The sequence below is a fragment of the Eptatretus burgeri genome, chromosome 15 (genome assembly GCF_056783735.1).
Source record: "Eptatretus burgeri isolate ZD-2024b chromosome 15, Ebu_testis_v1, whole genome shotgun sequence".
Classification (NCBI taxonomy): domain Eukaryota; kingdom Metazoa; phylum Chordata; class Myxini; order Myxiniformes; family Myxinidae; genus Eptatretus; species Eptatretus burgeri.
Window position 1 is genome coordinate 6,836,248 of NC_140975.1, and position 25,000 is coordinate 6,861,247.

At 44.5% G+C, this 25,000-nt stretch overlaps 2 protein-coding genes across 7 annotated transcripts in view; one reads left to right on the forward strand and one right to left on the reverse strand.

The window, feature by feature from the left end:
* Nucleotides 1–3,525, forward strand: part of KLHL32 (kelch like family member 32) — a 71,915-nt gene extending 68,390 nt beyond the window's left edge. Inside the window, exon 12 of one of the 2 annotated variants that reach the window (XM_085857870.1) lies at nt 499–3,525. In XM_085857870.1, the coding sequence (XP_085713996.1) occupies nt 499–654 (156 nt within the window). In that variant the 3' untranslated portion in view covers nt 655–3,525. Of the gene's footprint in view, nt 389–498 lie in introns of those variants that run through there. The other variant, XM_085857871.1, reaches the window with a different exon arrangement.
* A 266-nt stretch (nt 3,526–3,791) lies between these two features.
* Nucleotides 3,792–25,000, reverse strand: part of MMS22L (MMS22 like, DNA repair protein) — a 384,598-nt gene continuing 363,389 nt past the window's right edge. For all 5 annotated transcript variants that reach the window (XM_085857867.1, XM_085857868.1, XM_085857866.1 and 2 more), the window contains exons 21-26: nt 23,463–23,632; nt 16,255–16,466; nt 14,163–14,332; nt 5,380–5,476; nt 4,332–4,499; nt 3,792–4,239 (exon numbers count right to left, since the gene is read on the reverse strand). In XM_085857867.1, coding sequence (XP_085713993.1) covers nt 4,158–4,239; nt 4,332–4,499; nt 5,380–5,476; nt 14,163–14,332; nt 16,255–16,466; nt 23,463–23,632 — 899 coding nt within the window. In that variant the 3' untranslated portion in view covers nt 3,792–4,157. The remainder of the gene's footprint in view (nt 4,240–4,331; nt 4,500–5,379; nt 5,477–14,162; nt 14,333–16,254; nt 16,467–23,462; nt 23,633–25,000) is intronic.

Genomic DNA, 25,000 nt, shown 5'->3' on the forward strand with positions numbered 1-25,000 from the left:
AAGATTTTTGACTTCACTCTTTCATAGCTTCTGAGCATTTCATTTCGTACACATTTGATGGGGCGGCCATTACTTTTTCTGTGATGAGTATTACCGTACTCCATGATGAGGTTTCGTATAAAAATGAAATGCGTTGTTTATAAGGAAATTATGAACTAAGAGTGTTAACTTTATCTGAAGTCCACATAAGCTGAAGAAAGGAAAAGTGAGGTTCTACTGACTCTTGAAGTACAGTATTTTCACAAGCATGATCCGTGGTTTAAATTATTGAGGATAGGAGATCCAGTAAGATGAAATCCCTCACCCGGTTTTGTACAACTCGGCACATTGTACGAATACCTACAGATGGCCTTTTTGTTTTCAAGCAAATAAATTGTCACATGATCATTCACTCAATCGTTTGTTTTACGATAACACAACATTTAAGTGAAACAACACTTTCTCATTTGAAGAGTACAAAACTTAAATAATCCCTTCTATCCTCCTCACTCATACTAGGTGTTGGATGCGAGTGGCATGGAGGGTGAAGAACAGCTCATTGAAGAGATCGCTCTTCCCTTTGCTGCAAAGGGCTTAAGGGCCTGCTTCCTCCCAGAACCCCCTGGGCCCACCTCCCCTCTTCGGCTCCCCGTTTCCTCCACCAAAACACCATAAGCCACTCCTACCACTCAGAGCGGCGACCTCACTCTTCCAACCCACACATCTTGCCTTTTGACCCAAAAGTGAAACGAGGGGATTATATCTACCCTCACATCTTGTGTCCATCAATCCATAGCTGCTGGATTGCATCAGTGCTGGAAACACCTCTGTAGGGGATGAAGAGAGAGAGGGGTAGGGGCTCGGAAGACAGCAACTGCAAGTAAGAGGGATCGGTTAGGTCCAGTTAATGGGGGTATAAAAGATTGCAAGTTGGGATAGGGAATAACACAACATGATAACGTACAGCCTGCTTAAAGCGCTGGATAAATAAAATGCCACGACGTTTACAGCACATCACCGACACAAAGGAAGGATTACCACGAGGTGCTGACGAGTACTTTACTTGCATGCAATAAAGCATGGCACTTCAACAAAGTTATATCAGAAGAGGAATTTGATGAGGACCAAAAAAACAGAAGAGAAAGGAAGAATGAAGGGGAATCGTGAGTCGAGCAGGATGGAAAGGAAGAAAGCAAAGGTGAATGAAGGTTCAAGAGAGATTGAATGATGTAAAACAAACTGGTAGCTGTGAAAGGTCACTATAATCCCATACATAAAGTACAAAAACTTTGTTAACGTCAAGAACACTGACTGAACTTGGTCACCTCTCTATCCCGTTGGACAGGTGCTTGTGACCTTCAGCTGCACATTCGGATTTATGATGGGTAGATGAAGACAAATATCCTATTTATTACAAAAACATCAAGTTATTTCCTCACGTTTGTCGGTTCACGTTACAAGGATACAGCAAGAGCTCTCTCTGAACACTTGGTGAACGTAAGCATATCTGTACAGGCAAAATGCACATAAACATGCTTTAAATGCTACCATACTCTGGCTGGGTGTGGAATGGAAGATCAAATTGCACAATAATGCAAAGGGATTATTTTCCAGCCATAACAAAACGAATGCACTTTCAGGTGAGAACGCGCACGGCATGGCGAGGAAGCAAAAGAGCAGAAGCCTCGGCTCCCACAGTGTAAGGGGATCTGGGCATAAGGATTCCTAGAGGCGGTGGCTCTCACCCTCACAAACAGAGTTGGGTCGGCAAAAGTCAACCGCGGCAATCTAGTGGGCACGGAGATGAGTTCAGCGAATGTGAAGGCACGAACTCTGGAGAAACAAATGCGCAGGGCCTCGGGCGCGTAACAAGGGACAGACGCGGAGGGAAATGGAAAGCCAAAAAAAACTAATCCTAAGCCACCATTCCCTCTTTCCACCCACATGCATCCCAGTATCGAGGTCATGAAGGGCTTTAATGACCACTGTTTGTTTTCATCGGTATCATTAGAGTATTGATTAAGCACCCTGGATGCAAATATTTATTTTCCTGAAAGCTCTGCCACAGTTTAAAAACTCGTATAGGAGCTTTACGTGTGCTATACATGTGATGAAACAAGCACATGAGTAAACAATAGACAATTCAACAAAGTATACATGATCAATGGGACACATACGGTTAGGTGCAAGGACCCCTCACCCATGTTCTCCAAGCAGAATTTTGAGGAAGACGACCATCCTTCACCAGCCAGGTCAAACACAAGCTTTGACAACGTCTGCGTTTTGAGGCTCAGATTTAAATGGACTGAAGCACGACTACCTTTTGAGAAAAGATCAACACATTCCACAAATACAATGCAAAAGGACCTTGAGTCGGACTCATTCCCAGTCTTGTACGAGTCCAAACGAGCAGTCACAGTCGTCCAAGGTACACTTACAGTTGTATGCCTCACACGTACTTCCTGACAAGGAGTTGGCAATGACGTATTCCAGACTCCTTTTGCCGATTTGAGAGGATCTCCCTCGTGACACCAAGTGCAGGATATCCAAATGGCTGCCCATCATTTTGCCAATGAGAATGACAATGCCAATCTACATCACCAGATAAAGAAATCTGAGCCAATCGACTCCTTTCCACCTTGTGCAGCAATAGCTTCAAAATCCGTTTAAAAACTCGATCCAAAAATGGCCGCCAAACTCACAGTCTTCTTCGAGCGAAGCCGATTAATATCTTGAACTCGAGGCGTTTACGCTTTTCCAAGCAAATGATGTCACATCTCTTGAAAATAACGGAAGCGTTTGCAGTTACAAGTAGGAAGCATCGAGACGATGGCAGCGGCATGGCTCCAGCGTGTGAAAATATTCCACCAACGAACCACAAACCAAACTGGCCAAAACTAACGGGATGCTCCTCAGACACGCCAAAGGCCAAACGTGGGTAAAGGGAAACTTTATTGAGTCGATTATCTTTTTTTTGCCTTTCCCTTATTAGTGGCCAGGTCCAAATGAGGGCAGAATTTCATAATTTTCCTTGCAGGGCAACACTATCAAGCCAAAGAAAGGGCTACAAAGGCAAAATGAACACGACCCACATTTGGATTATGCCTGGTGTTGGCTTAATGGTTAGGGTGGCAGGCTTTGGATCCAAGAGGCCTGAGTTCAAAATCCCACTCAGCTGTTGAATTAATACCAGGTGGGGTTAACTTGGTCTGTCATCCTTCCGAGGTCAGCAAAATGAGTGCCAGCATGTTGGTATACTGAGTCGGAGTGGTGACCCGTCCAGGATTGTGCCCAATAGCCAAGAGGACTGCTTAAGCAGCACCAATGCTCTGCACACAGGATGGTCCCATTCTCCTCTCCTCCACATTTGGATAAGAATAATTTCATACGATGGCGAAAAAAGTGCAGTTCGTGGTAGTGGATTATGGCGAACGAATAAATAACGCAAAATTGGCTTAAATTGTGTGTGATTTTGTCCTGTTTGTGCACAATTGTACCGACATGGACCAGAAATATACGATTGCCAAAAAAGGAACCCATGCAGGAGGAGGTGAGGAAGACTGAGAACGTTGACAAAGTGTGTCAACCGAGATGGAATGTTGGGACAAAGGAAGCACATGGACAATGTTTCACCCTCATTATTCGGAGGCAAAAATAACCGGCAAGTCACCAGGTAATTGAGGTAGTCTCATGACACGTTAAAACTAATTGTGATCTGATATCGCCGACTCAAATTCCATTCTGACCTCCCCACCTCTTGTGGAACAGCACGTTTAAACCTACATTATGCAAGAATTTGAGGAGTACAAGAATTTGAGGCTCGTTTTTATTTTAAAACAATCGGTACTTTCACACCATCCAGTTTCACCTGCTATAGTCAGCAGACAAGGCTTCCATAACCAGGAATTGGAAAGATCGCAGACAACCCTTCCATTACAAAAGCACCGTTTGTGGCCGAAAACCCAGCCACTACAAAACCAGCATACAAAACCGAGTAGCTCATCCGTGCACTGGGATAGTTCCTCATAAAGTGACTCCAGGTGATGCCCCAAGGGCTCGTCGTTCCATAGCCGTGGTGTGTATCCACGTTGTATGTTCCATCGTTTCACAAATAGTTTTGACACAACACGACCAAGGAACTGATGCCAATACCTACAGGCTCTGCTGACGTGAATGGTTCACGAATCTTCTTCAGTGATGAGTTTTATTTCCTCTCGACCCGCTTCGCCCAGAAGGGAAAGGAGTTTACAATAAGCTTGTCTGCACACAGCACGCAACGGAACAATCACAAACTCAAAGCGTTCAACAAATAACCTCAAACAGTGTGCCTCAGTACATGCGTGGATTCATGCCTGCGCGCGTGGTCTCGTCCCCGACCCAGGTCATGCTCCCTGTGGTGCAGCGCCGCGGTCAGTTTCGGGATTAGCTCCCGTACGAGACTGGGACTTTGCGTGGCTACCACCTCCAGGACAGAGTGAAGCTTCACCTCATGTGTGCGTTCACACTCTGCCACAAAGTCCCTGCAAACACGAATGTAAAATCATCACGAATCATGGATCGAACAACAAGAAGCAGTCAGTCTACCTGGTACTGCAGCTGCCCTTGGGATTCCTGTGGCCGAGGCCACTTTTATTAAAAAGGTCATTTCCTGAATGTTCCTGCTCATCTCTCTTTCAAACCAATGAACTATCTGGATAGCCTCTCGCTGTTTGCACTCAACCTTATGATTATCTGTGTCCTTAAACAACAGCACAACAACTTGTTGTGTAAAATTTGGAGGGTCATCATAATTGCGTAATGAATGTGCCATCGATGTTTGTTCATCTCTCACTTGACGGCGACGAGTGAGAGAAGAAAAAGGATGGAACAGTGAATAATTACGATATTGATAGTAAACAAAATCAAAGTCTGTTGGAAACAAGGTGCGGCTGAATTTTTGACAGTTAAGCCCTTCGTCAGAGCGGAGCAATAAGGCTGTGGTCGGGAAACATACCCAATACGCATATATATGTTTAGTTGATAAAATCTCGTTTGGAGTGCAAAGCGCGTTGTCTGCTCAGGTGCGTTATGTGTTGAATTTCTTTAAGCATGGTCATCCGTGGAGGGATCTCTGCCGTGTTTGGTCTCCACGACAGTTACCGTTGTGGCTGTGGTTGATGTGAGCGGTATATACACGACAATATGTTCCACAATAAGTTTGTCTTTTATCATTTCCAAAGGCTCTGAAATCCACCTCCGGACTGTAGTTATAACTGTGATAATTGTGTTGTAATGAAAGTGGAAATTAGTCGCAGTTGCGATGGCACTCATGGTTGCGGTGGTGGTAATTAACGATTGTGATGTTCATCATAATGCTGGGGTTGGTAATCATGGTGGAGATATCAAGGTGCGGTTGCTCACCGCAGGCTCTGTAGTGGTTCGCCGGGTGAGAGAGAGCTCGGTTCATTTCTGCAGCTCTCCACCAACCCACGCAGAATCTCCACGCATTGTAAGCGAACTACAGAAATGATGGAAACATGCATCCTTATCAACATTAAATTCAATTTTTTGATCTACTCAAGCATATAAGCTTTCATTGATCCTGGTGTGTCATGGGCTTCACGTGTGGTAAAGGTCAGAATAAAGTCAAAATGATCATTAAGTGCAGGCTTTCTCCATGAAAGAGGTACACAGAAAATGCAGCACATGGTGGGGAGGCCGACCTCACCAAGATGATGCACCATTCAACACATCCACAAACGGCCTGTCATGGGAGGTGCTAATATGCTAATACAAGTGCTGGATGCAAACTGACTGGTTAAAACGTGATCCCCAAAGAGCGTTGTTGACAATCATTAGGTTTTAGCTCATCTTTCAGACTCTGTCATAAAGGTTAGAGCATCTGCTCTGAGTCTAGGTCAGCAGCTCCATTCTGACCGTGGTGAGTCATACTACACTTAAAAGATGGTGTGTGCTGCTCCTTGCTTGGTGCTCAGCAGACAAAGAAAAGAGTACGGATAAACCCCCTCGGTTGGAATGCATGGGTGGGGAGGGGAACGAGGGATTTTGAAGCAAAATATCAACCAACATGGAGATCAAAGAATATAAATCCACCCTTTGGTGGAGGTCTGAAATGCTTGACGTTTACACCTTTCCGTCTCCCCTCACTCAATGTAATATCCCGGGGGAGAATTAGTTACAACCTGTGCTCAGGAACAACACAGAGGTAGTGGGGAGGGCATTATTATTATTATTATTAATATTTTGTAAAAATTTGAAGATTATTACAACTAGCAGAGGCCCGCGGAAATTCCGCAGAAATATGAAATACGGTTTCAAGTCCTCAATTCCCCCTCCAAACCCCTCTCCCAGCTCTCTGTCCTCCCTCCCCCTTTTTCTTTCAAGTGCTCAACTCACCCTCCTTTTACCCTCAGCTCTCACCCCCCCCCGCCACACACACACACACACACACACACACACACACACACACACACACACACACACACACACACACACACACACACACACACACACACACACACACACACACACACACACACACACACACACACACACACACACCTCAACCTCCCTCTTCCAACTCTCTGTGCCCCCTCCCCCAACTATGTTCTCTACTCCCCCTTTCTTCCTGTTCATAAAGAACAATGTTAAAATTAAGTAGCCACGAAACAACATTCAATTCACCATCTCGTGAGATTCCAACATCTCACGATTCTTCAGTCGAAATAGTGGAGAGGTAAGCTAAGTGATTAAAAAAAGTAAGTCGTAATGGAAAAATAATATCCAAGCGGAACTCCTCAGCCAAAGACCTTTATAATGATATGGGTTTTATGGTCACTGGTCGAGTAGTTTAAGAGAAATAGTTGGAAAGACAAAAAGAAAATGAGGCTATATTCTTACTAAATATATATAGCCATATTGGATTGAAAAAAGAAGCATTTGAAAACCCTTTTTTATGAAACCACTTAACCGATCGATGCAAAACATTTTTTATGACCTACTGCCCATAGGGAAGAAATGTTGTAAACTATGTCATCAGTGATCAGTCACGTAGTTTGGCAGCCATATTGAATTGAAGGGCAAAAATCATCTTCTCTCAAACTGCATAACTGAACTCCACGATACTTTATAAGCATATTTATTGAGTACCCATGGCAAAAACAAACCGAATTGTAGTCTAAATATAACTTCATCTGAATCAACAACACCAAAAGTAACAAACTGACTGGAAACCGCCATCAGTGCTCACAGTTCTCATTGTTTTTTATCCCCCGCCGTGTGGCGGAAGGGGGATATTGTTGTCACCCAGGGCGTCCGGCTGTCTGTCCGTCCGTCCGTCCGTGCGTCAACATTTATAGCTGTGAGTGCGATAACTCATAAACTGTTCGCCATATCGATTTTAAATTTGGGTCACACATGTACCACCTGAAAAGGAAGAACCATATTGATTTTGGGCGTGGCCGGATCCAAGATGGCCGACTGGGGTGGCCATCTTGAAAAAAATGTTTTTTCGCCATATCGATTTTAAATTTGGGTCACACATGTACCACCTGAAAAGGAAGAACCCTATTGATTTTGGGCGTGGCCGGATCCAAGATGGCCGACTGGGGCGGCCATCTTGAAAAAAATGTTTTTTGTAATAAATGGAAAACCGCTTATCTGATTTCAATTATTTTTGGTTACTACGTTCCTCACCCCTGGGGAACTTTTTCGAGATGATGACCAAATGGTGTCTTGTTTCCAATTCACCTCCCTCATTATCTGGAATATGTATGACCTTTTTCATTCAATGGCAGGGGATTCCCCATCTCTGATGGTATATTTGTAATTGGAAGTGGCCTTGGAAAAACTCCACAATAGCATGGAATAACGCTCAAGCTGTAATCTATGCGCCTTAACACGCCGTTTTTCAGAAGTGGTAAAAGCCTACAAAATTTAAAGCAACATAAGGCCTCTTAGAATTCTTTATACTCTCCAACTGAATTATAATTCATCTTACCTGTAATACAATTAAGGGTTCCGAAACGTCACTCGGAATACCCTCTGCCACCACCATGGGGAGCGGCGCTCAACCGGTACATATTTACAAAGACCATTTGCATCAGCCTCAACTGAGGGGCGGCTGAGGGGGGGTGGGGGACCAAGTACCTACTGTACAACCTGTCTAATCATTTAGATTTAGCCCACTTGGCAAATTTGGTTGAGATTGGACAAGCAGCGACCGAATGCATCAACCACATGCAGACACCAAATTGTGTATTCTAGTATGATAAACTGCCAAGATGGACTGTAAAAGGGAGACTGTGCAGGTCTGCATTGAAGCATTATTTTTGGGCATACGTTTTGATCTCATAACCTTTGCTGAAACACTCCTCAGCAAAGTACTCATGGAAAGTATGGAATATAGAGCAGGCTTTTCAAGTTTGAAGCATTTCCCTGGACTCAATTCTCAAGTGCTGAATACTTTCAAAAAAGTATACAAGGAGAACTCCGGATCCCACTCGGTTCATCATTCCCAAACAACCCATTTCGATGATTTTATCTACCACAGAAAAACAAATACAAATGCAACCACCGCTTGCATCGAGTATTTCTCCTTGTACAGTGAAAAGGGGACTACAAGAATCCCTCTAACTGAGGTTTGCAAACAGTCTCGTTTCGAAGGGGTTGCGATACTTTTGCAATGTCTGTGGGTGTGTCGTTGGTTATCTCCATATGCAGGTTTCAGAAGGTGGAATGGAGCTCTCGCAGGTCTCAAAGTATCCACACCTCCGTTAGAATGTGTGTTCACGTCTATATATTTTTTTCGCTTTAAATTTTAACCTCTGCCAGCTAAGGTGGAAGGAGGACATGTTTTCACCTGCCTGTTTGTGTGTCTGTGAGCACGATATCTCAAAAAGTTATGGACGGATTCTGACGAAATTTGGTCGACAGGTTGGGTATGTGACAAGGATGAATTGATTAGATTTTGGTGAAGATCTGGAAACTGGAATTTTAAAAGTGATTCTTCACCATTGGGAGATGGGGCCAAACATGATATACAGCACGATCTTTCAAAAAGTTGTGGATGAATGACAGCAAAACTTGGTGGATGGGTTGGTTGGGTAGGTGACAAGAACAAGCCAATTAGATTTTGGTTAAGGTCTGGATGCAGAACCGGCCTATCATTGGGATACAAAAACATAATTAAACTGTTCAGCCTGGAGGAGGTATGCACACCACCGAGTGCAATTCTAGTTTTTCGCTGCAACCGTTTGTCCAATCGAAGTGAAACGTTAAAACAAAGGAGGGACACCTCATGGAGAATATTTTGATAACTCTGATGTCATAGGTTATATAGTACGGCAGCTATATTGGATTAAAGGAAAAAAGTTTAGACATCTTTTCTGAAACCGCTCAATGAAAAAAAATGAAACTTGGTGTGCATTATTTACTCCCCATGGGGTATATAGGGTGATAATGAAGATGCCATCTGTGAAGTTCCATCATTCCAGCCATAATTCGTTAAATTGAAATCCTTATCCAAGAAAAATAAGAAACTTTATACATCTCGATGTGAGTGAAGAATTACACTTATGACGACATCGGTCATGTGGTCTGGTGGCCATAATGGATTGAAAATAAAAACGTTAAAAAAAACTTCTCCAAAACTGCTTAACAGATCAATGCAAAGCTTCAGACATGTGATGTATGAGTCATGAGGAATGTAGTTTGAATATTTTTTTACATTCATTTTCATTGACACAATTTAGCTTTGATGTGCACGAAAGTGGTCACTGAATATCCAAATCAATAAGGTATGGATATTGACAATGTATGTGACATAGAATGATGCAGCAAGGATACAGGGACATGGGTCATAATAGCAGTGGCATCTAATGGTAGTTTGTTGAGTTAATTATGTTATTTTTGTTCAGAATTACCGTGCTAGGTGAGACTCTGCACTCTCCGGAGTACCACCCTAATTATCCTCGCCAGAGAAGACGGAATTGCATTTGGGTCTTTTTGTCTGTTTGTTTGTCTGCACAGAACATGAGTGTTTTTCTCTGCAACCACTTGTCGGATTGACACAAAATTTCCACCATTAGAGCGACTAATGTAGAATGTTTCAATGATACTTATGACGTCATAGGTCACGTGGTGTGGCAGCCGTGTTGGAAAAAAGGAAAAACTTTGGACTTCTGCATCTCCGAAACTGAACCAAAGAAATAATTGAAACTTGGCACATGGCAAGTACTGCTCATGGGAAATGTGTGATTAAAAAAAAATGATGTCATAGGTGCCTTCATTGTGATGTCATAATTGCATACGAAGAACACTACATCCGATCAGTATGAAATTTTTTGTGAGTCATCTAGGGATAAATTGGTCCACAGAAACAATTGATGACATCATCGGTCACTTGGTTTGGCAGCCATATTGTTAAAACATCAACAAAAACCTTCAAAAATCTTCCTCTGAAACTGCTAAACAGATCGAAGCAAAACTTTACAGGTATGACCACCTATCCATGAGGAACAAAATGTTCACACCTATGATCTCATAGGTCACATGGTTTGGCAGCCATATTGGATTGAAAGAAAATCTTTTAAAAAATTATTCCTCTTGAACCGCTTCAAAGATCGATGTGAAACTTTACAATTATGATCGAGTAGTGATGGGGAATAGAGGTTTTAAATTTCAATCTGATGGGACATATGGTCTGGCAGCCAGGATTATTAATTTTTTTGATCTGGGTTCTTTTTTTTGGAAAAAGGCTCACTTAAGCCTGTATCTCACTGGGCTGTGACAGCTCGCGACTAGTTGGAGACACAAAATTGCGATAAAATAGCGATAATTTTCACTTGGAATCACACTGAATTTATTTTTTGCGTATGTCTCACGAATATCTCACATTTGCGTATGTCTCACGTCATTGAGAACAAATTGCGATATAATTACGAAACTCTCAGGGGTCCCAGGATAGATTATCATTTTTTTTCTCCAATCAGTCACAATTTAGTTTCATAGGTCGCCAATCCCTCACAAAGTTGTCTCACATTTGTCGCACCTTCTGACTCACGGAAATTAAATTGAGAAGGGTTCGAGACTGGTTTGAGACAACCGCGACGACTTTGCGACTATTTTGAGAGAAAATTTGTCGCACGAATTTTTTGAACATGTTCACAATTCAAGCGACACCAGAACGACGTCCTGCGACTCACGCGAGGAAATTGAGAACCACAGCGAATGTTTTGAGACATTTTGGAGAATCCCGTTTGCATTTTGTCGCGAGCTGTCGCAGCCCAGTGAGATACAGGCTTTAGCTGCACCTGGATGGGTTTGAGGGTAAAGGAGTAGCAGCTGAAACCCAAATCCGATTCCAGGTTCCTCCTGATGACTCCAATGCAGTACTGTACATATTTGGTGTTCCATTTGATTTGAATTGAATTTATTTTAATCCCATTCTGAATTCAATTGAATAATAATAAACATCATGGGTCAGGGTCAAGTGTCCGATCAGTGGGAGGTCTTGGTACGCGGTTATCACTATCTGCAGTGAAAAAGTCGTAGCTCTAGTTCTGTCGATTATTAATTACGTAACACAACAGTACACAAACACCACAAAAAAACAAGTCCTGGCATGGGTCTGCAATCTAATTGCTCTTTTTCTTGTTCTGTTTGTTTTATGGTTATCTTTTGTCCACTTGTAATCTTTGACCTGTGAGTACACTCAACTATCTTTCTTGTATCCTTTCGATCTATACACCTCCTGTAACCACGTGTCTCTCTCTACTCTTCCTGGTACTTTTCATCGACCCAGCAGCTTCACTTTGCGTTTACAGTTCCAAATTCACCATACACCTCCACAATTTTACTTCAACCTTCCCTTTTCCGAATGTTATGCAATCCTTATTTAAAATAAATAAATTCACTTTTAACTATCCACCTTCCATAGCCATGTGCTTCTCCCGAAACCACGTGATCCGTTCTTTCCACAAGAGGGCAATCTCAGTTCTTTCCACAAAGCTTGGAACAAGTGTGTATCTACCCTCAGGAGAGCAAGAAAACAACATCTTTCTAAGCTCAAGTCTGAACTCTCAAACCTCTCTCCCTCCTCCAAATCCTGGTGGCATCTAATCAAATCTGTTTCTGGTCTATGTTCCCCCTCCATCCCCTCCCTTACCTCAAATGGCCGCACTGCTGATACCGCTCGTGAAAAGGCTGAATGCCTAAACTTGGTGTTTGCATCTAAATCTTATGTCCAAAAACCATCGCTTTCTGTACCACCTTCCGCAGTCGCACCCAACTGTCCCTGGACTCTGTCCTTTTCTCTTGACAAGGTGGAGAGCTTGCTGTCAAACCTCGACTCAGATTCTGCAACCAGTCCAGACGGCATCAGCCCACGTGTCCTCAAAACCTGCTCCTCTGCTCTTGCTCACCCTCTCTCTGTTCTATTCACCCTCTCATTTGCTCAAGGTCATCAGCCATCTGCTTGGAAATCAGCAAACATTAGTGCCCTGCATAAAAAAGGTGCAAAAACAGATTCCTGCAACTACAGACCAATCAGCCTTCTCCCAATCATCAGCAAGGTTATGGAATCCATCATCACTTTAGACATTAAATCCTTCCTCTTCTCCAATGGCTTGATTTCCGATCATCAATTTGGTTTCAGACCAGGTCCCTCTACCCTGGATATGCTGCTTCTGCTCTCCCAACAATGGATGGAGGTCCTCAATGCCAGACATGAAATCAGAGCCATATCCCGAGACATAACACATGCTTTTGACACGGTCTGGCACCCTGCCCTGCTCTCCAAACTCTCTTCCTATGGTATCCAAGGCCATGTCCACTCATGGCAGGCAGACTTCCTCTCCTGTCACAGTCAACCCCAAAATGGAATTCTTTCATCCCCTCTTCCTGTCCAGGCTGGAGTTCCTCAAGGCAGTGTTCTGGGCCCTGTTCTTTTTATGGTTTTCATCAATGATCTCTCGGACTCTCTGGAAAATCCTCTTTATCTCTTTGCTGATGGCCCCACCCTCTGCCGTACCATCGGTCATCCCTCAGACCGGCATGCAGTGGCTTCTTCGCTCACTGCAGATCTGGGTAAAATCACAAACTGGTCCAACACGTGGAACATGCCTTTCAATCAAGACAAATCTCACACCGTCTCTCTGAAAGGACCGTTTGGAACTCCCCCCCCCATCCACTTTCTCTACAATCCTCTGGAAGAAGTCCTTTCCTTCAAGCTTATGGGTATCACTATCTGCCATGATCTTTCCTGGGAAAGCCACATTTCCAACCTGGCCTCCAAAGCCAGTCGCCGACTGGGAATCCTCCGTCGTGCAAAGTTCTTCCTCAGCCCACCTGAGCTCCTGACCGCATACAAAGCTTTATTCTGCGGCCTGATGGAGTACCACTCTCCCCTCAAGGCTGGTGCTCCTTCCTCCCACCTTTCTCGGCTTCAGGCTGTGGAAACCAAGGCATTTCACATCATTGGCATCTCCCATGATGAGGCTGAGTCTTTGGGCCTCTCACTCTCTCATCGCAGGCAGGTCGGTGGTCTTTCTGTCTTCTACAGTCTCCTCTTCAGTCTCGCCCCCCCCCCCCCACCGCCGTGTCTGCGATTTGTCCCCACCATATTTCCACAGGGCACTCGAGGTCCACTAACAATCCCCTTCTGGTAAAACCACCAAAATCACTGCTCCCCTTCACTCTCTCATTCCTCTTTTTTCCTGCCTTTGGAATAAACTCCCTCACCCTGTTCAATCCCATTCTTCCCTCCAGGCCTTCAAAACAGCTGTTTACCACCACCTCTTATTGTCCCCCATCCAAATCCTCGATATTTTCTACCCCCGTTAATCCACCCCAAACCCACCTCCTTCAAATTCCCTCCTTTCCTTCCTGAAAGCCCCTGTAACATCCATCTTGTATACCCCGTGTTCCCCACCCCATCCCTCTCCTTTCCACAGATCTCCGATGTCTCTGTTTTGTCCTTCCCACTCCCGCCCCTCTTGTCTAATGCCCCCCTTGCTGTGCGTTGTGTGTTAGCTCTCATACGAGCCTCGACAAAGTATACAAAAAAAAAAAAAAGCTTTCCTGTTTTGCTGTCATCTGCAAACTCCAATACAATTATGGGTGTTAATAAGAAAAGAAAAACAAGAGGGGAAGCAATTGTGCAGCTGAGAGGATGTGTAACTCACTTTGTGGCTCCTGGATGAGTAGGAGAACACGCAGCAGGGACGATAGTACATGTTGCACACAGGAAACAAGATCAGCAGGAGGAACGGTGCACGCGATTTGCTGAACAAACGACAGTGTGGCCGAGAGGTTCTGTGTCACAACAGTGCTGCTGATCTGCAGGAAGCTATCCCTGTTTGCAAGAGGAAAGAATAATGTGTGCTAACATTCCTTTTCGGGTATTTACTATCTGATGCTAATAACCACAGTGTTATAAAACAGCTCGCTTGTACTAGCGTTTAGACGAAAGGCACTCACGTTGGAAATCAGCACAGCTTGGGTTTAGAGGGTGGTGAGGATAATTGGAATGAGCAAAATGATGACGAGTAACTGGAAAGCGAATTTTTCATGCGATCTTTGATCTGTGATTTAATCTATCATCGGGGCAATATGGCTGACATGTATATGCCATGGTAACCTTCAATTCAAACTAAAAGGTGCAGGCAGAGTGTTTTTCCACATAATTAAATATGAGGACATCATGGAATATTTTGCACAATATATGGGATTTGAACCAAGGGTCAGTACACTCAACTAAGTACTCAGATTATTACGATTCGCCTCGCTTTCCAAAGCAAAAACAAACAATACATTTTAAAACTTGTGAATCCACACTCTTGGCCACTAAAACATCCCATCACAAGTCCACATCCTGCATTCACAAAACCACCAAGGCATGTACAGCATGCTCTGTGTGGATGCCAGAGGATGGACGGTCTATGCTTTGTGCTATGTAAGGAAATGTAGATGAAGAAATGAGTCTCTTATCATGTCACAGTCTTCTTCAATGAATGATCTCCCTCTCTCTGGTCATGTTCCTGGAGCTCTGATCAAGATGCAACAAACGTGAGGTCTTTTTGTCCCAACCTTGCACTCATTCAGCTCATTGGATTTCACATGAGAATTAACTGTCATTTCCACACTTCCAAACACCGAGATACAAGTCTTCTGCAATTTCTTGGATAGTAACCGGGTGATTGTCCATAATTATCTGTTCAACACGTTCCGTGTTTGCTTGAGTGACGGCAGTGGGTTCCATGTGATAATGCTCAAGTTCGCTCACAAATTCATGACCATTTTCAAACCAAATGCACTATTTAAACACCATTACATGAAAGATGTGGATCACCAATTTGTACAGACGGCCTCCTGTGAATTTCAGTCCATCTGATGTTCATCACGAGGAACTTCACAAATCGGTTTCACAACACACGTGGCTCTTTTGGCCAACATTTTTGTTTTCTTCAGAATTAATGACCAGTGTTTCAGTTACAGCTTGTATAAATTTTTCATGGTGGAAGTTATTGTACAGAAATCCCAGCTTTTAACTTGTATTTTTACATTTTCTAAAATAAATAAATAATATCAAAACCTGCAACGAAAACAAGAGCAATAGGACAATGATATGTGCCAACACTTTGCCACTTAAGTATATTATGGTGCCAATGTGTTAACAATATAATTGGTCATGAATAGCTGCTAAAGGGAATGTCCCAACAAATCCCTGCAGGTTCCCTTCCAACATTAGGTCAAGGGAATAGACAAGGAATAATACTAGGGTTGGGCACACATCGACTTTTTCTCTGTTGTCCCGTTTAAATTTTTGACCTGGGATGATGTCTTACTAAGACATCATCCGAGGTCAAAAATTTAAACAGATTCGTGATCAGCATGAAAAATGGCCATAAAAAACACTCCTTTTAACGGGACAACAGAGAAAAAGTCGATGTGTGCCCAACCCTAATATTGCATGCCCTAGTAAGCCATAATTATCAAATTTTACCTGAAAAGTGGGTAAATTTGGTGGCCAATTTGATTTTTTGCATTTTACCAACCTAAGACATCATCCTCGGTCAAAAATTTCAACGGATTCGTGATCAGCGTGAAAAATGGCCATAAAAAACACTCCTTTCAAAAAAAGTATGGTTGTATGCCCAACCCTAATAATACCACATCCGAGCTGGGAGTTTTTAAAAACAAACAAAAAAACACACCACAAAGGAGTCTCCTGCCAGCATTGTGATGTCATGTGATTCTGAAGCAAGGCCAAAGTACCTGATGGCAATTAAGAGGTGCTTGAGGAAGTGATTTGAGCTCGACTGAGACCGCCTCTGGGTTGCTATCTGCAGGGCCTCGAGAAAGGGACTCGACGATTGGGGTCCGTATAGCTCACTACGAGGTGGCCAAACCCGAAACAGATGTTGTTTGACAAGTGATCGAAGCTGTTGCTGCAGGTAAGGTACCTGTGGAAGCACTATGGAAATGCCCTGTGGAATGTGAATTGGGGGAATTAATAGCTCAGGGAAACACAAAACCAAACAAGCTTTTGTCATAATCAACAACTTCAGAACTAAACAAGAAAATTACAACTAAACTTCAGAATTAATGACAAAAAGGGGGGGGGGGCAGGGGTGAGGGAGAGGTCACAAATTCTGTATGTAAATGTGTATCGTATTGCGCCGCTCAAGGATTGGGAGGGTATTACAAGTCTCCACCATTTACAGTGCAGTATTCCTGTCCCCACATAGTCCAGTAAAGTGAGTTGTTTTGAATTATAAGCAGTTGGTATATTTTTGCTTCATGCATGTAACCAGGGTTATATTTTTCATTTTCAGGAGTGATTGAGGTGGCTGTCAGTTGCCGATTCACTGCCCAAATAAAGTTGCGTGTCAGAAGGACGTGTTACATGCTTGGAACCCATGGGTGGGTACTCTGCTAGTCAGAAATAATTAGTTTATTTGCTCCTGGAAATCCTAATTAATACCTCACTTCGCGCTCAGGATGAGTATAGTCATACTGTACCTCACTTTGCGCGAAGGATGCAGTCCTGTAAAAGAAAGTAAATCGAAAGTTCCCTAAAAAAAGGTCATCATACCTTTGTTTAGGAGGAGATGCCTTCCTGACAACATTATTTCTTACACATTAGTGGTGCATGAGACCTTCATTGGGGTATCCATTATTATTAGCGATAGTAGCACTAATAATACAGACGGTAAATATATTTTTAATAAATAAAAGGAATAATTTTGTTATAATGACATCAGAAAGTATTAACAAAAACAAATTACGAACAAACATCAATCTTTTCTAATAAATGTCAATGTGTGTGTGTGTGTGTGTGTGTGTGTGTGTGTGTGTGTGTGTGTGTGTGTGTGTGTGTGTGTGTGTGTGTCCTCCATAACTCCACAACCATGAAACCGAGCAGCCTGAAACTTTGCATGCAAACAGAGGAAGCCCCAAGGAAGTGCAAGAGTGAAAATTGGACATTTTGGTTAATTAAAACACCCCTTTTGAACATAATTAACGGCCTTATTTAATTATATCCTTCATCAGGCGATCCTCGGCAACTTCACTCTCTGGGGTCTTAAGGCGTATCCTTGGTAACCTCGCTGGGTCTGAAACCGCCATGTTTTTTTCGCTTGCTCAAACATGCCTCGATGTAGAACAGGCCGCAACGATTTCTTAACAGTGAAGTTATTTTGTTTTTTTTCTCACTCCCCTCACTCGTATTATCGAATGCCTGTTCGTCATAGCTACAAATTGCTGGGTTCATTGCAATGCTTATACATGCCCGGAGACCGTGGCTGTATTACCTTTCTGCACATGTGATAATTTTGAGAAGCTCTTCAACTAAGCTGAATTGCAAAATTTAAGCTCCAGAATTGAACTTAGCAGCAGCTCCGAATCCTACAAAAACTGCTCATTTGTCCAATTTGGACATGACATTTTGGGCATCTCCGGGAGGTGTATGTTTAATGTGACGGTTCGGTAATTGCTAATTGTATGCCAAGCGAGAGGAAAAAAAAAATGTTTTCAGTTGTTATGAAGTAATGAATCGCCACATCACAGCAGGAAAGCCGAGAGGTATGCCCGTTAGCTCTATGTAGCCTGGGTTTGAATCCTGACTGAGCTATAAACTGTCAGGTCAGGTTCGATCTGTGACCTGCTACAGGTACCATGTAAACCTGTACTAACCTGTTCCATGGTCGGGTTGTCGGCGACTAAACCGTCTCCCCCACCAGGTTTTCTGGTGAGGAGGGTGTTTGGATATGGACACCCAGCAGGATTAAAAACAAAACCTGTCAAAGGGCGGAGGAGCTCCTTGTGAGCCAACGGCCATCCATATCTAGTGCCCAACTGTGTCTGCGGACGTCCTCCTGCAGTTGGGTCACTTCTTATTAGGAGGTTGGTGGCAGGAGTTGCACTCCGGCCACCGTAAAACCCTTCATTCCGCAAAACGCAAAAACGCAAAAAAAATCTGAAAACCCACTCCGTGGGAGTACCTCCTGTGCAGCTTCCCTTCGCAGGGCAGCTCACCGGATGACGGGATTGGGGCAAAGCCTTCGGGACCCCCAATCTTTGATAGGAGGGAAACCACGGGGTAACATCCCTGGGTCAGCTGCGGGAGAGTGTGTCGGAGTGGTGCTGAGGTGTCGTCCACCAGACGGCGGTCTCCTTGGGTTAACCTGAGGCGGTCCCTTCGGGTGGGTGCCTGGAATGTCCTATCCCTAAGAGAGGATGATCACCTGTCTCTGTTATCATCTGAGCTCAAGCGTTTGGACATCAGGATTGCAGCTCTCTCTGAGGTTCGGAGACCGGATTGTGGCGAGATAATGGTGGGTGGTTACACCTACTATTGGTCTGGTCGCTCTGATGGTTATCATACCCAAGGAGTTGCTGTAGCTGTGTCCAATAAGCTGACCCCAATGATAATTGAGGTAACACCGGTCAACGAGCGTATTATGAGATTAAGGATTCGTCACTCCTTAGGTGTCATTTCCCTGGTCTCTGTTTATGCTCCGACTGAGGCGAGTGATCTCACCGTGAAGGATGCATTCTACGCCACACTCGAGTCTGTGGTTGATCAGTGCCCCAGACGAGATACACTTCTAGTCTTGGGGGATTTCAATGCATCGACTGGAACTGATAGGGACGGTTATGAGGTGTGTGTTGGTCCCCATGGGTCAGGAACTATGAACCAGAATGGCACTAAGTTCCTTGACTTTGCAAGAAGTCATGGACTTAGGGTGGCTGGTTCATGGTTTCAGCGCCCACAAGCTCATCGCTGGACTTGGTATTCAAATGCTGGCGGTGTGGCAAAGGAGATTGACCATGTCCTCATTGACGGTCGTTGGAGGATGATCCAGAACTGCAGGGTCTACCGGAGTGCTCAGTTCCTCAATACTGACGACAGGCTTGTTGTAGCAACTCTAAAGCTGCACCTTAAATCCTGGAGAATGGTACCATCCCAGCCTCGGCTGGATGTTGCCAAGCTCAGGGATGAGAGAGTAGCTGAGGAGTTTGCGAACAGGCTGAGTGGACACTTGGGGGGTCTGGGTGCTTTGGGGGGTCCTGAAGAGTTGTGGAGCGCCTTCAAGACCACCGTCCTTGATGTTGCCGGTGGATGCCTTGGAGCTCACCGCAGGGCAAAGAAGAATTTTGTCTCTCAAGGGACACTGGATACCATTGACCAGAGTCGCAGGGCCAGGCTGAATGGCAGAGCTGAGCTGTTCAGGGAGCTGAGGCGTAAAACTGTACGTGCACTGAGGGTGGACAAGGAGGCCTATGTGCGAGGAATCTGTGAGGGGGTAGAGCATCACCTGTGGACAGGTGATTCTCGTCCCGCTTACAGGGGAATTCGCGCATTACGTTCATCCAAGCCCATCCCTCGGAGCACTACAGTTCGAGCAGAGAGTGGTAGGCTCTTGACAGAGGAGTCTGAAGTGAAGGCCCGCTGGGCCGGTTACTTTGAGCGATTGTACCAGGCTGATCCCCCAACTGTCGAGTTGGACGTCAAGGGTGTTACAATCCCTGTTGCTGACCCTCGAATCAACTGTGGTCCACCTACGCTTGTGGAAACACGGGCTGCGGTGAACCAGTTGAAACGGGGCAAAGCTCCAGGGATCTGTGGCATCCATGCCGAACTTCTCAAGGCTGGTGGAAATGCTGCACTCGTGTCGTTGCATGCAGTTTTGTGCTCTGCCTGGAACACAGGCATCATCCCAACTGACTGGAAGAGGGGCCTTGTTGTCCCTCTCTGGAAAGGGAAGGGTGATCGCCAAGACTGCAACAACTACCGAGGGGTGACGCTGCTCTCAGTGCCGGGCAAGGTCTTTGCTCGGATAATTCTCGATAGGGTTCGCCACCATCTGCTTGAGCAACAGCGTACAGAGCAGTCAGGCTTTACACCAAAGAGGTCAACGATTGACCGTATCCTTGCACTTCGTGTCCTCACCGAACGCAGACGAGAGTTTCGGCAGGGGCTGCTTGCAGCCTATGTTGATCTCTGTAAAGCGTTCGATTCAGTGAATCGGGATGTCCTCTGGAGGATTCTTGGTCTTCGTGGGGTGCCACCAAAACTGATCGATCTGATGTCTGAACTCTACTCTGGTACTGAGAGTGCTGTGAAGTGTGGTGGTACCATCTCTGACTTATTTCCAGTTGTTACTGGAGTTCGTCAGGGATGTGTACTTGCCCCCACACTTTTCAGCACTTGTATGGACTGGATTCTAGGGAGGATGTCGGAGAGATCAAGTTGCGGTGCGTCATTTGGGAATGTCAAGATCTCGGACCTTGACTTTGCAGATGATGCAGTCATCTTTGCGGAGACTTTAGACATCCTCTTGGGGGTCCTCGAGGTGCTGAATGAGGAGTCGGAGCCGTTGGGATTACGGGTTTCTTGGGTCAAAACTAAGATCCAGGCTTTCGGTGACATCTTGGATGCTGCTGTCCTGTCTGTGTCTGTTTGTGGTGAGGATGTTGAGGTCGTGGAGAGATTCACTTACCTTGGCAGTGATATTCATGTCTCTGCTGGCTGCGAGTCAGAGGTCAATAGACGTCTGGGTCGGGCCTGGGGAGTCATGGATTCACTGGATCATGGGGTGTGGCGCTGCCGGTACCTGTGCGGGAGGACGAAAGTCTGAGTCTTCAGGTCCTTGGTACTTCCAGTCTTGCTCTATGGGTGCGAGACTTGGACTCTGACCAAGGATCTGAGACGGAGACTTAATTCCTTTGGTACCAGGTCTCTTCGGAGAATCCTTGGCTATCGCTGGTCGGATTTTGTGTCCAACGAGCGGTTGCTGAGAGAGACTCGGATGAGATTTGTTCCCTGCATAGTCCGTGAGCGTCAGTTGCGGCTGTATGGACATGTGGCTCGTTTTCCTGACTCTGATCCTGCTCACCAGATTCTCTCAGCGAGGGAGTCTCATGAGTGGAGGAGGCCAGTGGGTCGACCACATGCCTCATGGTTGCAACAGGTTGACCATCATCTCAAGGAGATGGGGATGGGCCTGGCATCTGCCTGGGGGATGGCCAGACGGAGGCCCCTGGAGTACCGGCGGAAAGTGGACGCAGCGACGTGCTGTTCTGGCACATGCTCCCATACCTGACCTGACCTGACCTGGTGTTTCACAGGTAGGGTGATTCATCAATGTGTGTACCGTCTCGAGGAGGGATGTTAAAATGGGCGTCTCATCTGCCGGAATCACTCTCCCCCTCCCCCCCCTCACTCTTCTGCCTCTCTCCCCTCCAAACCATACCCCCCTCTCTCCCTCTTTCCCTCTTTCCAACCCCACCCCTCTCTCTCTCTGTCTGAGGCCCCCGAGGATCCCAAGCCACTGCCTTAACCACTGAGCCACACCAGGCTCATACGATTTGTACCCCACTGATAGGCCGGATCTGCATCTGTACCTTCACCAAAATCTAATCGGCTTGTTCTTGTCACCTACCCAAATCATCCATAAGTTTTGTTATAATCCGTTCATAACTTTTGAGATATCATGCTATATATCGTTTTTGGCCCCATCTCTCAATGGTAAAGAATCACTTAACCAGACAAAATTCGACATCGCTGTACGTCAACCGATATGCCTCCGCCCACATTAAGTCTTTGCTTACTCTAACTTTGACTTCAAACCATTTGACCTCACTATCTAATCTGTACATATGTATCATGGTAAATGCACTTAGTTTCGTTCAAATCCCATAGCTAATGGCATCACATAAGCAGGAATTTTAATGTGCCCTTTCACCCTTGATCTTTTAGCAACACATAATCTATCATGGCTGGACACACTGACGAAGGTTTATACATACTTGTACCAAGTTTGATTAAAATCCCTTCAACTGTTCTCAAGTATCACATTTTTATCCGACGTGACCTCTAACCTTTGATCGCTTGATATCAAAATCTAATCAGTTCATCATAATATATACTTATACCAAATTTGGTCAAAATCCCATCACTGGTTTGTGGTAACGGGCGACAAGCTATGGCAGTAACAGAATTTTTACTTAACGGGACGTCTGACCTTTGACCTCTTGACCCCATCATCTTGGCATTTCATGTTTACATCGTTATACATACTTGCACCAAGTTTGACTTAGATCCCATCAGCTGTTCTTAAGTTATCGCGGCAATGAAAATCTATCACGCACACATGGACAGATGGACAGACAACCCAAAAACATAATGCCACCGGTGATTTTGTCGCAGAGCATAGAAACTTCTAGAATCCGGAACTTCACCAAAGTCTAATGAATTTGTCCTTGTCACACAGTCAACCTGTTCACCAGGTTTAGTCCGAATCTGTCCATAACTTTTTAAGATAGCCTGCTCACAAACAGACAGACAGACAGACCGACAAACAAAGAGGGGTGAAAACATAACCTTCGTCCACCTTTAGTGGCGGAGGTAATAATAAAACATAGCTAAGGTAGCACTCTGTCTTACCTTGATAGGAACCTTTCTTCTCAGGCGAGAATAATCCAACTCTTTCCTTTGTATTATTATTCTGACAGTCATTTGAAGTGAAAACCCCCAGAGTGAGCAATCAAAGTTACTGCGCCAATAAGTGCAGTGCGTGGATGAAGTGCTGAGACCCGAGGCCTAAATCCCTGGAACTTGTGTGTATAATTTACTAAGAACTATGATTTTACCTGGAGGTTTGAAACTTGCTGGATTGCATGACGGGACACAAATGGAAGCAATTTTATTGTGTAAAAATGAGTGACGGCCATATAGGGAGGTAGGTGTGGAGCATGGAAATGCAAAAATGATAAATTAATAAGCATAAGGAAGGAAGAGAGTTTCAAACAGGACATACTTGTCTGTCTTTGATCTAAGAATCAATTTTCTTCAATGTGAGGAAAACAAACTTTATCAGCATTCATACCTGAACAGAGAATCAACTTTGAACATTTCATAAAGTTTTCATGATTCAATTTTTTTTTAAATCACAGATTAAAAAAAAGTAAACTCTCACCAGGAGGAAGTCGGAGAACGTTGAGCGAAGAGCCAAAAGCAGGGGGCTTGGTGGAGATGCTCCCGGACGTATCAGCGCGTAAGGCAGCAGGAACGTGTCGAGCAAAGAGAACAGCAGTTGCTGACCCCGTGAAGTCGCCAGCAGAGGAGCCCAGTATCTCACCACCCAACCTGCGGCACATCGAGGGATCCGTCCATGATCTCTCTCGGGAAAACCAAAAAAATGAACAATTTTCTATCATACAGTACTATGTTTAATAGTCAGATCGGACAACGTTTTCCATGAGGTCTACTCCTGAATAAACAACGTGATGAAGGCAGGGTGGTAAAGGCAAGAGATCATGGGTAAGGAATATGAATATGGGGGAAAGTGTGTTGTTATTGTTCATGAAAAATCAGCCAAAGCACTTGTAGAGTTCAGCACCTCATAGGAAGAAAAGCAAGGTGCTTAGCCAAGGTCCAAACATTATTAAAACATCCTCAACACCAGAGAACACTCCCACTGACAACAGCCAAGGTGAAAGATCATTACAAGGTAATTCAATTTGCTGCTGAAATTGTGGCTTCGAGGTGGCCTACGGAAAATTGGCATTTGTGGCTCTGCACTTTATTTCCTGTGATCGACATATTATGTACACGAAAAGAAAGCAAAGGAAGGGTAAGGGTAAATTGAGAACAAATATGGAGAGCAAATCAGTTGGGAAAAGAAATGAAAAAAGGGGAAGGAAGTTAGAAGAAGTGGTTAGAGTATGGGGATCTTGGGAAAAGAAGCGATCAAATTCGGACATTTTCTGAATCCATATGATGATGAAGATGACGACCGTTTAGGGATTAAGTCACATTGTTAGAGTGGAAACAAATGAAGCTTTGTGTAAAAATGATCCATTTTTCCATGTTATTTCCCAAAGTTCAACATTGTGACATCATAACCTGGCTTTACGCAATTAATGGGTTCCACATCACACATAATCACTTTGTTGCAATAATAACGATTTATTGAACTTGCCTCATTGGATTAATTTGGCTTGAATGTTGCAAAAGCAGGCTTTCCTTTACTCGTTAAAAACCTGACCAAAAGTTTCTTCCCAAAGTTTCCTCTCAAACCATTTCTCACGACTCTTGAAGGAACGGTCCCGGAAGGTCTCAAAGGCAGATGCGAACCGGCTCTCTTGACTCCAAGTTCTTTCACAGATACGCCGCTCACCATACAAAGTGCATGCATGCAATGTCATGGGGTGTTTCTTGAAAGACGAGAATTTGGCAATCCTCGATGCTGTGGAGATCAAAGGACCCACCTCTGAGTGAATGCACAAGGGGAGCCCAGAAGGTCTTGAGCCGGCGCTCAACATCTTCTGCTCTCCCTCCACGAGCAGCCTCTTAGCGATCCGTTCATTCTTTGTTCCTCTCACTGCCGTATTTACAAAGCCTTCTTTGCACAATCAGCAGAACTTTGTGTACATGGACATCCAATCACTCACCGACATCGACCTCAGAGTCGAAGATTTCTGCTTGCCTCCATTTAATTGCCCAATTTATGAA